This window comes from Neophocaena asiaeorientalis, unplaced genomic scaffold, assembly GCF_003031525.2.
Source record: "Neophocaena asiaeorientalis asiaeorientalis breed wild unplaced genomic scaffold, Neophocaena_asiaeorientalis_V1.1 scaffold192, whole genome shotgun sequence".
NCBI classification, from domain to species: Eukaryota; Metazoa; Chordata; class Mammalia; order Artiodactyla; family Phocoenidae; genus Neophocaena; species Neophocaena asiaeorientalis.
Genome location: NW_020185326.1, coordinates 1,482,590 through 1,495,161, shown reverse-complemented (window position 1 = coordinate 1,495,161; position 12,572 = coordinate 1,482,590). Strand labels below are relative to the sequence as shown.

General features: G+C 41.8%; 1 protein-coding gene across 1 annotated transcript in view; it reads right to left on the bottom strand.

Moving 5' to 3' along the window:
* Window positions 1-12,572, bottom strand: part of GRIN3A (glutamate ionotropic receptor NMDA type subunit 3A) — a 142,514-nt gene that overhangs the window by 24,606 nt on the left and 105,336 nt on the right. Inside the window, exon 6 of the mRNA XM_024734446.1 lies at window positions 10,171-10,322. Within this exon, the coding sequence (XP_024590214.1) occupies window positions 10,171-10,322 (152 nt within the window). The remainder of the gene's footprint in view (window positions 1-10,170; window positions 10,323-12,572) is intronic.

Genomic DNA, 12,572 nt, shown 5'->3' with positions numbered 1-12,572 from the left:
TTGGTATGCCTTGGCTTGAAGCTGCATAAATCCACCCTCTGCCTTCGTGGTCACATGGTGTTCTCCCTGTGTGTCTGTCTTTGCATGCTAGTTGTCTTCCTATAGGGACAGCAGTCATTAGATTAGGGACTCTCTCTACTACAGTGTGACTGTTTAATCTCATCTTTGATGACCCTATTTTCAAACCGGGCCCTATTCTGAGGTACCAAGGGGTTAGCTCCTTAGGACTTAAACCTATCTTTTTGGGGGATACAATTAGACCCATAACACTAGGCCCGGTGTCTTACTGGACAGAAGGACAGACGGAGGAAGCAAAGGTGAGACTCCAAATGTGACTGCACTGGCTTCCCAGGCTGACCAGTCCTGTGCTTGGATGTTGCAGGAAGCCACCTCTACTGTGTGATGAAGGGCTCACATGGTGTGTGTAAGGGCTCCAGGGCTCCTTGCCCCACACCCCCGTACGATACTGGCTTCTTATCCAACTCCCACAGCCACATGGGAGGAAGTGTCTTCAGAGGAAATGTCGGGGCAATTTCTCACATTCTTAGACTTGGTTAATACCATCTGTGAGATAAAAAAGATGGTTTTCTGATATTTTGTGACACTTCACATTATAGCCACTAGGTGATGATCTTCACACATTTCCTTCCCTTTTTTTTTTTTTTTTTTTCAAGCTGGAATCTTCAGAGCCTGGAGAGTTAATTGTTTAGCACTGGGAATAATTAAGGAGGAGTCCCGTTTCATGTGATTCCCCCACAGATTTCAGTGTATGGAAATCTAAAAAAGTGGAAGGAAGACTGTCTCTCACAATAGTCCTAATCAGTCTGAGCACTGTTCACACCTTTTAGTTGCATAGTAAATAACATTTCATAAATATTCACGAGTTCATTGAATTCAACCAGGGGAAAAACAAGGACTATTAACAGTATGCGATCATGGGTTTAACGGATGCTCGAGCATTTCTGGTATATAAAAGAGGAGACCCTTATTCCATGTTATCTGTTTAATTGCTCATTAGCATGGGTAAAGCGGGACACTTGCTAGACTTAGTTTTCACTGTATCAGAATTAAAACTTCTGTCATTTATAGTAACCAGAGAGCAACAGAGAAGCAGTCCTAGCTTTGTGATGATATGGGGTGATGAGAAAACAAGACTAGAGAATTGTAGGTCTCCAGCTTGTGCACCCAGCAACCGGACTTTGAAATACCATTGACCACATTTAAAGAAAGTAGTTACTGTTGTTTCTTTAAAGATCTGTTTTAAGTTCAGGCTAATGGTTTGTATAAGCCACCTTCATGTTTTCCCACTCAACCTAGAAGCTGAGTTGGACAAAAGGAATAACATGATACTGTAAATGCTGGTTAATCCAGCACATTGCAAAACAGAAAATTCCAGAATCATGTATTTCTCAAGTCCTCCCCCCAAAAGTCTTCAGTTCTAGAACATGTAAGTAATATAATATAAAAGAACATTTATGTTGGAATTATAAGGTGTTTCTGATTTTTTGGAGATGGGTCCAGGAGTAATATTTTGCATGTGTTTATTATTTATCAAATATTTTTTCTTCTATGTGCATAGCTCTATACTCAGGGAAGGAGGGGGGAACATTTGCTAAGCTAGGTGTTCTCCATAAACTATCTCATTAAATACATTTTATTACTTACAAGCAGACTATTATTATCCCCAGTTTTGGGGTGAGGATGTGAAGTTTTAGAAGTTTCATGGCTTGCACAGACACAGTGATGGAGCCAGGAGTCAAACCCTAGGATGTCCACTTCCAGAACTGAAATTCTTTCCATTATTCCAGACTGCCTTCCATACTAGAGAGGATGTCCCTGCCCTCGTGGAGATAATGGTGGGCTCCAAGGTAGAACACAGGAAAAGTCAAAGACCTATAATTTATTCCTGGGTCTAGCTGTGGCTGCATAACAAGTGGGCCAGGGAAGGTGGCCACCTGTAATTTTAGAATCCCTGAGGAGGGCACCACTAAAAGCATGTGGAGTCCTGTGCATCCAGCATGGTTTGGTGCGGTGTCTCTGGAGGGTGGGGCCAAATTGCATTGCTTTTAATTTCGTGCCTTGGTGTCTTGCTCACGCTCTGACCAGAGGGCTCTTCACTCTACAGGGGCTTCCCTCTTCCAGAAAGCCTTCTCTGATTCCTACTTGCTCTTCTGTGAGTGAACCATGGGCTTGCCTGTGTCACTGTTCCACCTTGCATCTTCTTCTACTGCTGCCCCTGTCGGGTGTGGTCTAGGGCAGGGGTCCCCAACCCCCAGGCCACAGACTGGTACTGGTACTGGTCTGTGGCCTTTTAGGAACCAGGATGCACAGCAGGTGGTGAGCAGCAGGTGAGCCAGCAAAGCTTCATCTGCTGCTCCCCATCGCTCCCCATTGCTCACATTATCGCCAGAACCATCCCCCTCACCCCAGTCCTTGGAAAAACTGTCTTCCACGAAACCGGTCCCTGGTGACAGGGGGTTTCTTCACAAGTCTGTCTCTACCTGCCTGTGAGCTCTGTATTCATCTCTGCATCAGCTGCACCTGGCTTGGAGCTGGCACACAGGGATTCAAGACATGTTTGCTGACAGATGAATGAATGAATGAATGAGTGAATTTGTCCTGGTAGCAGAGTAAGAGAAGGTGAGGCCTTTCTGGGACTGGGCTCCCTTTCTTCATGCACAATTCCACTCCACATCATAAAAGGACATAGGTACAGCTTTGTGTTTCTTCAGGTTTCCAGAAAGCGCTACCTGGATAGGTTCCATCTGACCTTATGCTTGGCTTAAATACTAAACTTAATTACTTAGGCTTGTCCAAGGGAAGCACTCAGCTGTCAAGGTGGTTCTTGACTTACACAGGTTTTCAATTTAAAGCAATCTACAGTCATTAACTCTCCCTGCCTTGCCAAACTTTCATCAGGTTGAAGAGCAGACAGTGACATTTTAAATTGAAAAAGGAAGGAGTAGGGATGAGAGAGGTGCAGGAGGCTGTTGAGATGTGACCTAGTTGTCAAGAGCAAAAAAGGACTGCATTAAGACTCCCCCCTCCCCCACTCGCATACCATTCCCTTTGGGTCTTTAAAAACAAACTGCAAAGAAAATTGACAGGCATTGAAGCTTCTTGATGGGACTGTGTGATCTCTTCAGAATTCAGTGTATAGTTGACTAACCCATTACTCCTTCCCACAAAAAATTAACAGAGGGAAGAATGGGTCTGCTGTGAGAAAGCGCCATTTTCTCAGTGAATAGATATTAATAGGTTTCACACTAGATGCACGTTTTGGTGGTCTGGGGCAGTGGTCAGGGATGGAGAGCCTACACTGGAGGCCAGTCAGTTCATTGTCTTCCTCTGTGCCCCAGGATCCAGATCTTCAGCTGGTTAGGTTGCGATCCCTCTAAACGCACCTGCTTGAGAACCACCGCACTCTCTTAAGCTGGACATGATGCTCGGCTCAATCTTAAGGGCAGGAAACAGGCTTCAGAGAATTTAAGTGATGTGCTGAAGGTCACTCAGTTGGTTCATGGCAGAGTCAGGACAAATATGGTAACTTACCATTCATTCAGCACCTACCACATGTCAGACACTTTTATGTACATTATCTCTGTTCCTTACACCAAGGCGAATCATCAGATATTCTCTCCATTTTGCATAGGAGGAAACTCAGAGAGGTTAAGTAATTTGTGTTCATGATGTTTTGATGTACCTTTTACATGTGGATATTTTGACACCGTGGTTGTTTTTGCATTTGTATCTCTACCGTGGTCCTAGAAACAGACCATTTACACTTCAGCTTAAAAAAATGGCCTAATAATGAGTTTCACAGACATCTTCACTCCACCCCTGTTCCATGGCCTCATCCCTTACTGGATGGAGTTCAGGAATGGGGAATGCCAAGGATGGGTAAGATTAAGAATGAATTAAAGGTCAGGTTGGGGTTGGGTGCCAGGAATGGGGTGAGGTCAAGGACTGAGTAAGTTCAGGGATGGGGTGAGGGTCAAGTTGAAGGTGAGGTCATGGGTGGAATGGGGCAGTTTCTTAATGTGCACTTTCCTTAGTAATAAAAGAACACTGAAAAGATTAGTGATTTATTTTTAGACTATTTCAACATTTCCTTTTCCTTTTCCCTACCCTATGTAATCGAGGTCTCTGGATTCCTGAAATAGAGCTCTCTCCAGTGCAGTGTTCCACTTCTTGCTTAGTACGTATTTGTTTCCCTAAATACGCAGTGACAACACAAGGAGACCCATGGATTCAGAGGCAGAAAACCTTGTAAAAACCCAGGAAGATATGGACTCAACTGAGGCTCACAGAGATTCAGTAACTTTCCCGAGGACATAAAACTGCCTCCTCACAGTAATGATGGGGCAAGGGTGACTCCCAAGACCAAGGTCATTCCAGTGGCCTGGTTGTCCTTCTCCCTTCTTCCTGATCAGTGCAAGGCATGATCTCCCTCCCTGCCGGTTGGACCTCTGCAGTTGTAGAAGCTGCACATTCATAGATGGTCAGGCTGCCAGTGCTTTCCTTCAGCTGGCCCCATCCCCACCTCCATCTGCCATGAGGGGCTGTTCTGGACATTCTTTTGCCCTTCCAGATCCACTTTTCACCTCTTCCCATCCTCCTTTGTGCACTGGGGAGGTCCTGTGTGGACCCCATTGACAGGCTTCCTTTGCTTAAGGCAGTGGTGGAAGATGGAGGGCCAGAGGAGACTAAGGTCAGGTATTTACTTCCTGGCTCTCTCTCAGCCAGGTCACTGTGGCATGGCTATGTCCCTAACCAAAGGCTGCAGCTCCTATTAGAATGCCCTCTCCTGTGCCTCCCTGGGTTCTAGGAGTGGCTTTCTCCATTTTTCCCTTTGAGCTAAGGTGTGGTAATGGCTCCTTCACTTTACCTGCCCTGAGAGATTGCACTATTTCTGTTGGTTTCCTTAAACCATACCTCTGCCAAGAGTTTCTTGAAAACTCTCCTTAGACTGTTTGAGTATTCTATCCATTCCCTGCCCAAACTGTTTCCTCTTCCTTCTTGACTATTCCCAGTTGGTTAAAAGGCACATTATTCAACCCAGTATTTAAAGGAGACTTTTAAAAAGAGGTATCATCATATATCTTAATAATTCCTTGAAGAATTTTGGGAGTTTCCTAAGCTGTGATCTGCTGCCTTCCTTTTCCTGGTTTGTAAATAACAGATTTCACAAAACTGTTGCCCTGGAACTCTTAAATTCAGTCAGTGACTCAAAAAAAAAATTACATTTTTTTGCTGAGTCAGAGGGAAATGAAGGCAATTTAAAGCCTGCCATATATGTTCCCCTGTGGAATCGATCCATGAGTCCACTGTGGGAAGAGGCACCGCTATGCTAGGAGGATCGTGAAGAAACATCTAAGGTCAGTTTAAAATTCCTCTCTGAAAATTGCTGGAGTCTGGCCTGCAGAATTGGACCTGCAAATATCCTAGGTGACTCTGGGAGCAGATAAAGCCCTAAAATTTTAAAAAATGAGTTTATCCTCCAGAGAGATTGCAGCTAGACAGCTCTGGTGTTGCCAAGAGATGGGAGGTGAATAGATCAAGGTTCTGACAGGGGACCAAGTATTAATGTCCAACTGTGAGAAACAGGTGGAAAAAAGCATCTTTCATGTCATGTTACTAGGTGACCATGTATTATTCATTAGGCAAATGAGGATATTTTTTTCAGAGTGAAATTGTTTAATTGCTTTGTGACAACATACATGGACTAGGACTGTACCTGGAAAATGGGAGGTCAGAGGAATGTCTTTCTCAAGAGCACCTGTTGGGAGAGGTACCCTCCAGAACATACCTGTTTCTGCTGTGCTGTGCTCTGCACCCCTCCCCCTGGGGAGAACGAAGGAGGAGGGATGTGTTCATTAAACTACCATTTTATTAACTCTTCACAAGAAGTTACTGAAGAGATGAAGAAGCTGAGACTGAGGTGGGTTAGTGATTTTTCCCAAGTCAAGTGGATGGTAGAGGCAGGCTTCAAATATGGCTTCTCTGATTTCAAATCCAGTCCTACTTTCTTCACACTAATAGCCCAGCAACGTATGACATTTGAGGCAAAAGGGATGGCAAGCAAAGTACTGACAAGCATGCTTCCTTCTTCTGACCTTTTCTGGGAGAAAGCTAAACCGCCCACCCAAACAGGAGGTAGAGACTCATGGACTGAGTGATAGAAAATCCAGCAGGCACAGGGCCTTCACAGAGGAGACTAAGCTCAGCCAGTGAGCTGAAGATGGGTTTCATTTAATTACATTGTATCTTTAGGTTCTGTGAGGGTGACATCCTGAAATTCTGTCTTAGGTTGTTCAAGACAAACATGCCGGTCAGTGCACAAGGATATGCACTCTGTTTAAATGCACACAGGTGAGCAACATTGCAAAGCAGATTCTTACTGCACAGACCAGAATATGCAGTAGTGCAGGCCACCATCGCTGAGAAGTGCTCCATACATGTTCTTAACATTCCCTGAAGCTGGGGGTGGCACCCCCATCTCTACACACACATGGATGTTATCATAATTTTTATTTTTGTCTCTGAAGTTCCAATTAAGGGTACACCTCTCTTCCATTCTCCTCATTCCTACCTCTCACCCCCTTCCAAATTCAGCTGACCTGGAAAATGGGGCCAGGGTTGTCTTAACAACCATAACTTGATCCTGATATCAGCCTCTTATCCAGTTGCTTCCAGCTCACTACATCCAGAATTTCCCAAATGCCTCTCCCCTGAATTTGTCCCGTTAAAAACCATGGTTGAAAAAATATGTGGTGTGTTTTGCACATATCATCTGAACAGTTTATGGCTTTTGCTGATTATTTGTTTGTTTTTCAAAATCTGCCTTCTTTTTTGTCCACACTTAATTTGGTTTCGTTTGAAATTACTGATAAATCCATACAGCCCTGGAACAGTTGAAACCTCATCATCCTTAAGGATGTAAGTTACTTTGTGGTTATCATATTTGAGTATAGGCTCAGTATTTTATAAGCATTAATTATCTGCCTTAATTTTCACCACAATCCTATAAAGTAGACATTATCACCCCAATTTGCAGAAGCTGAGGCTCAGAATGGACAGGTAACATGTCTTGTATCACATGGGTGGTGGCGTTCAAACCTAGAACTGTTTCCAAAGCCCATGCTTTCAACCATTATGCTATACTGTAAATATATTAAATATTCTAATCTCAGGATGATGTAAAGGAAAGACTGTAATCACTGTATCAAAGGTGGGAGGGCTCTTGCATGTGATTAAATCCAAATACCTCATTGTAACGATGACTAGAAGTGGGTGGGATGGGAGAGAGTGTAGAAGAGGTGGTTGGTTGCCTATTTAGCATTCATTCTCCTGTCTCCTTCCTAAGGGAACCCTGCTTTCATTTCATTTCATTTAGAGAACTCCATTCTCTACGGGGCCATGTATTTCAAGGGAAGCTGCCCCTGGAGCAGCTAATAAATTCTGGAGGATGAGTCATGACTGGCTAATCTGTCATGGTGATCTCATTCCCCTCACCACTGATTGGCTTTAGACATGGACAGATGATGTAATTTTGACCAATGAATATGAGGAAATCTGGAGAATTTCTGGGAAGGTTTCCTTCTAAATAAAGCTGCAGAAAGATACCTGAAGATATCTGTGAACCCCAGGAAGTTCTCCTGATGGAAGGAGAGGAAGTATTAATATTTCTATTATTTACTATGCCAGGTTTTTTACTTGGTCTCTCCATAAATGATCTCTTATTCTCAGAACAAAATGACAAGGCAGGTTTTATCATATCCATTCATGGCTGAAGAAATTCAGACTTAAGAGCAGTTAAGTCACTCAGTTGTTAATTGGTAGAGCCAGGATGCAAGTCCAGAAATGTATGTCTTCAAATTTATCATGCTTTGTGTTAGATATTTTCACACTAGAATCAATAGATTTATGTTAGTGCTTGTTAGTCTCCAAAAGTATGTTCCCCTGTATGTGCCCAGGTGGAGTTAGGTTCTGAAGCTGAAGAGCCCTGCACCCTCAGAGGCTTGCCCTGGGAGTCAGTCCATCCAGCTGATGTCTTGGTCTGATGGTCCTCTGAAATGCAACAGCCTAGAGGTATGTTTGTGATCAGGGAGGTGCCAGTCATTCTGTATTGCTGGCTTTGGGGGCATGACGAGGAGGCTCCCTTCGTCTTGTCTAATGTCTTGCTGTCAACTTTGAATCACTTGGAGATTTTGGTTGGAGTTAACCATGGTCACAACAAATGGTAGGACACACGAAATGATTGTTGCTTTCTTTGCACAGTTTAAGCAATTGCTTAGTTTATTTTCTTGGCTGAATTAATTCAGCTGACCAGTGTAAGCCCAATTTTATTTCTTTTAGGAAAAGCCATGAAAATATCTCCAAAAAAATATAAAAATGCTTGCCTTACAGGGTTGTAGTGAGAACCAATGAGTTAATGTCCCTAATACAGTTTTTGTCATGTGATAAGAAACAGAGCATGCTAGTTCCCTAATTTGTTATTTTCCTCTTTGCTTTCTTTAAATCTTTGCTCAATGACCATCTTCTAAATAAGATATAATATGAGATTATAAAGGGAGATATGATTCAGGTTGTATCAGGGACTATGGGCAGGCTCTGAAGAAGGGAGATTTCAGCTGGGAGTTTATAATGAGAAGGCATTAGCTAGGTAAATGTCGGGGGGTGGGGAGAGGAAGAGTATCTGGGAAGGAGGATGCAACAGCATGTGCCAAGACCTCAAGGCAGGAAAGCCACTGGTGTATCTCCATCTGGAATGACCATTGTGGTGGGGTGTAATGAGCCAGGAGGAAAGTTGCATGAGATGAGGCTGAAGAAGTAGGCAGGGTCAAGTCCCTCAGGGCATTGCAGGCCATGTTCAGCATTTCAGATTGTTCCCTAATTAACATGGGAAGCCATCGCAGGCTTCTAAGTAGGAGAGTGATCTGCCACGTGGAAAACAAATTGGAGAACGGCAGGCATGAAAACAGAGAGACCAGTTAGGAGACTTTTGCAGTGGTCCAGGTGAGGGATGATGGCTTGGACTAGAGTGATGACAGTGGAGATGACAATGGGCATATTTGAGACATATTTTATAGAGGAAAAGATATGGCTTGTTGATGGATGCAGAAGGTGAGATGTGGGAGGCATTAAGGATCCCTGCCAGTTTCTGGAATGAGATACTCGACGGACAGAGGTGCCATTATCCAAGATGTGATGCACAGAGAGAAAAGCAGATTTAGGAGAGAAGAGCAGGGTTCAGTTCTGACAAGTTAAATGTCAGATGCCTGTAAGATATTCAAGTGGAAATGTCAAATAGGAAGGTAGATATATGGTTCTGGAGCCCAGAAGAAGAGTTGGTGTTGAAATACAAATGTGAAAGTTGTTGGCGAAGAGAGGCTATTTGGAGTCATTATTGTTGGCTTTAGATTTTTTTTTTCAAATGTCAGGCAGACCTCATACTGCTTTATTTGGCTTCTCTTTTAAATACTGGAGCCTGTGGCTCTTGTTACACCTTTTAGTCTCCTATCTTAATCATCCAATTTCTGGCTCACTTTGCAGGTTTCCTTCTAATTACATCATAAAGGCAGAGCATTGCAATAAAAAGATGTAGATTCTGACTGTTTGTGTGCCTTGGGCAAATCACTTAGCATCTCTAGATATTAGTTTTCCATCACTAAAAGAAGGGAATTGGTTGTTTTCAGTTTAAAAAATCTAGGATTATCTAAGAATTACCAGTTATAAGTTAATATCTATTGCTGTAAGCGGGATTCATCACTGGACCACTGGGAAGTTAGATCCTGAGAATATTTTGAAGTCCACATTGTGACCAGCAACAGTTAAACCAAACACTGTTAATGTCAATCTCAGATACTATTACTGTAATGCAGAACAGCATTTCTTCTGCACTTGTGGATATAACATATAGGCAAAAATAGAAATTCAGACATTTACTCATCAAAATAGCATCACAGTTAAATCCAAGACAAATCTGTCTTACGGAAAATTCCTATTGAATAGCCATCCTTCAAGTGAAATTAGGAGTAATCTAAATACCATGGTGAGTCTTAGGAGATGTAATAGCCTGGATTATTGGCCACATATGACAGCATTTCCTCATATTTTTCAAGGTAAATCTGTACAAAGCATCAACATTATCAGCAGATTTTCCCTTACCTCAGTGACAGCGAAACTTCTCTTGCCACAGGGAACCACCTTGTACCACTTGTCATGTAGCACATCCATAAACCCATGTGACTTGTATTGACTGATTAGCTCAGATATATTGGAGGTCAAAGGAGAGTTGGGAGGGAGACCAATGCCGTATCCTAGGAGAAAATATAATCTCAGATGAGTGTTTCACCTGAGAGGTTCCTGAGATGTTGCCACCGCGCTTGCGTGATATTGCTGTCAGGCCTGGTAACGAGGGCATAGTGAGCTTTCACCATCTTTCCTTCAAAGGACTCAAAAATGTCCAAGGTATATGGGAAGGGGGAAGGGTAAGCTGGGACGAAGTGAGAGGGTGGCATGGACACATACACACTACCAAACGTAAAATGGATAGCTAGTGGGAAGCAGCCGCATAGCACAGGGAGATCAGCTCAGTGCTTAGGGACCACCTAGAGGGGTGAGATAGGGAGCGTGGTTGGGAGACGTAAGAGGGAGGGGATATGGGGATATATATATACGTATAACTGAGTCATTTTGTGATACAGCAGAAACTAATACACCATTGTAAAGCAATTATACTCCAAAAAAGATGTTAAAAAGATGTCCAAGGTATGATTACCTTGGACCTGCTACCTCTCTGAGTAAAAGAGATGAGTCTGGAAAGGAGAGGAATAAGCTGTGTACTGTGTACTGGGGTACATTGTATTCCAAGGCTTTCTGCCCTTCCCTTCAAGATATTCTTTCGAAGCCATCTTTGAGGTCTTTACCAGGGCTAGGATTCCCTATCTACTTCTCCCAGAACCCCTCCCCTGGACCTTAAATACACAAAATTAGATGAATTACAATCCCTGGTTTATGAAATACTCTTATCATTGGTCATGCATGACCCTTTTTTACTTTTATTTTATTTTTCAATAATAGAATGAGACCATGTGAATGTACAATATAGCATAAGTACTAAAACATCAACAAAAACTTGTCAAAAAAAGGGAGTCTGATAAAACCAAGTGTTGGTACAAATGTAGATCAATTAGATCACTTATTCGTTGCTTGTGGGAATGCAAATTGATGTACCCACTTTGGAAAACTGTTTGCTATTACTTTGTATAGTTGAAGATTTATAAGCTCTAAGACAAGCAACTTTAAATGCATTCCTAAAGAACTCCTCCATAACCACACCAGGAGATATGTACAAGAATGTTCTTAGAGGCATTGTTCATAATAGCAAAAATTGGAAACAACCCAAATGTTGACAAGAGAATGGGTAAATAAATCATGGAATGTTGACACAATGGAATATTGTATAGTGTGAAACATATGAACTAGAATAACATGGAATAATATGGATGACTCTTAGCAACACTGAAAGAAAAAGATCAATCCCAGAAGATTATAGCCTGAATCCATTGTGTAAATGTAAAAACATTCAAAACAAAACACTGTATTTTTAAGAATTCATATGTATTTGATAAAAGTATATTCAGAAAAAAATCAAGGAATTGATAAACCAAATATCTGTGACAATGGTTATTCAAGGCAAGAGAGGAAGGGGAAAGGATGAAGGAGGAGCATAAAGAAGATGTAATTGTTGTCAGAGTTTTATTAATTAGCTTGGACTCTGTATCCTCACTTAGTATGGGGCTTTACTTGCTTTCCAAACTGTTAATCTCTTTGAAGAGCCATGTGAAAGAGCTAATTACCTACATTTTGTCTGTAGCTATTGGATAGCATAGTTAAAAAAAGATGTATTGCCCTCAAGATGACTGAGGAAGACAAACTGAAACTATAGCTAGCTCCTTTTTTCACATATAAAGACCAAAAGGCTGTCAAGAATCCTAAGATACTTCATGGAAACAAATACTTGCTATAATGATTCCATCTTACAATTTATTTCCAAGGACATTAGTTTTTGTTCTTTTTTTAAATTACAGATACACAAATCCTTTTGTAAAAAATATAGGGCTTGAGATATGTGTATAACTAATAAAAGAGAGGAAATAAGTAATACAGAAAAAATTTTTGCGTTTTAAAGAGCTATATGTTTTTCTCCCCCTGGTAATTTTGTTTGTTCCTTAACAATGGCGAGTCAAGGAAATGATGACAGCGTCAAGAGCATTATTAGAATTTTCCATTCAAAGAGCTATTTTGAGTGCCTATTTTGTGCCTAGTAGTTTTGGTTTGAAAGGCAAGACTGACAATAAAAGACTTTACACAGGCAGTCTGTTCTTCTGCTGATTCTACCATGAAATAACATTTTTTTAAAGTAATGGGTAACTATAAGGAAGTAACTGATTTTCTTTAGAAACTTTTATTATAATGAATGCTATTGACAAATTCAGTTGCACAGATTTTCATTCAGTACCTATTTACATGTCAGGCACAATACTAGTCATGTGTATGATAATATT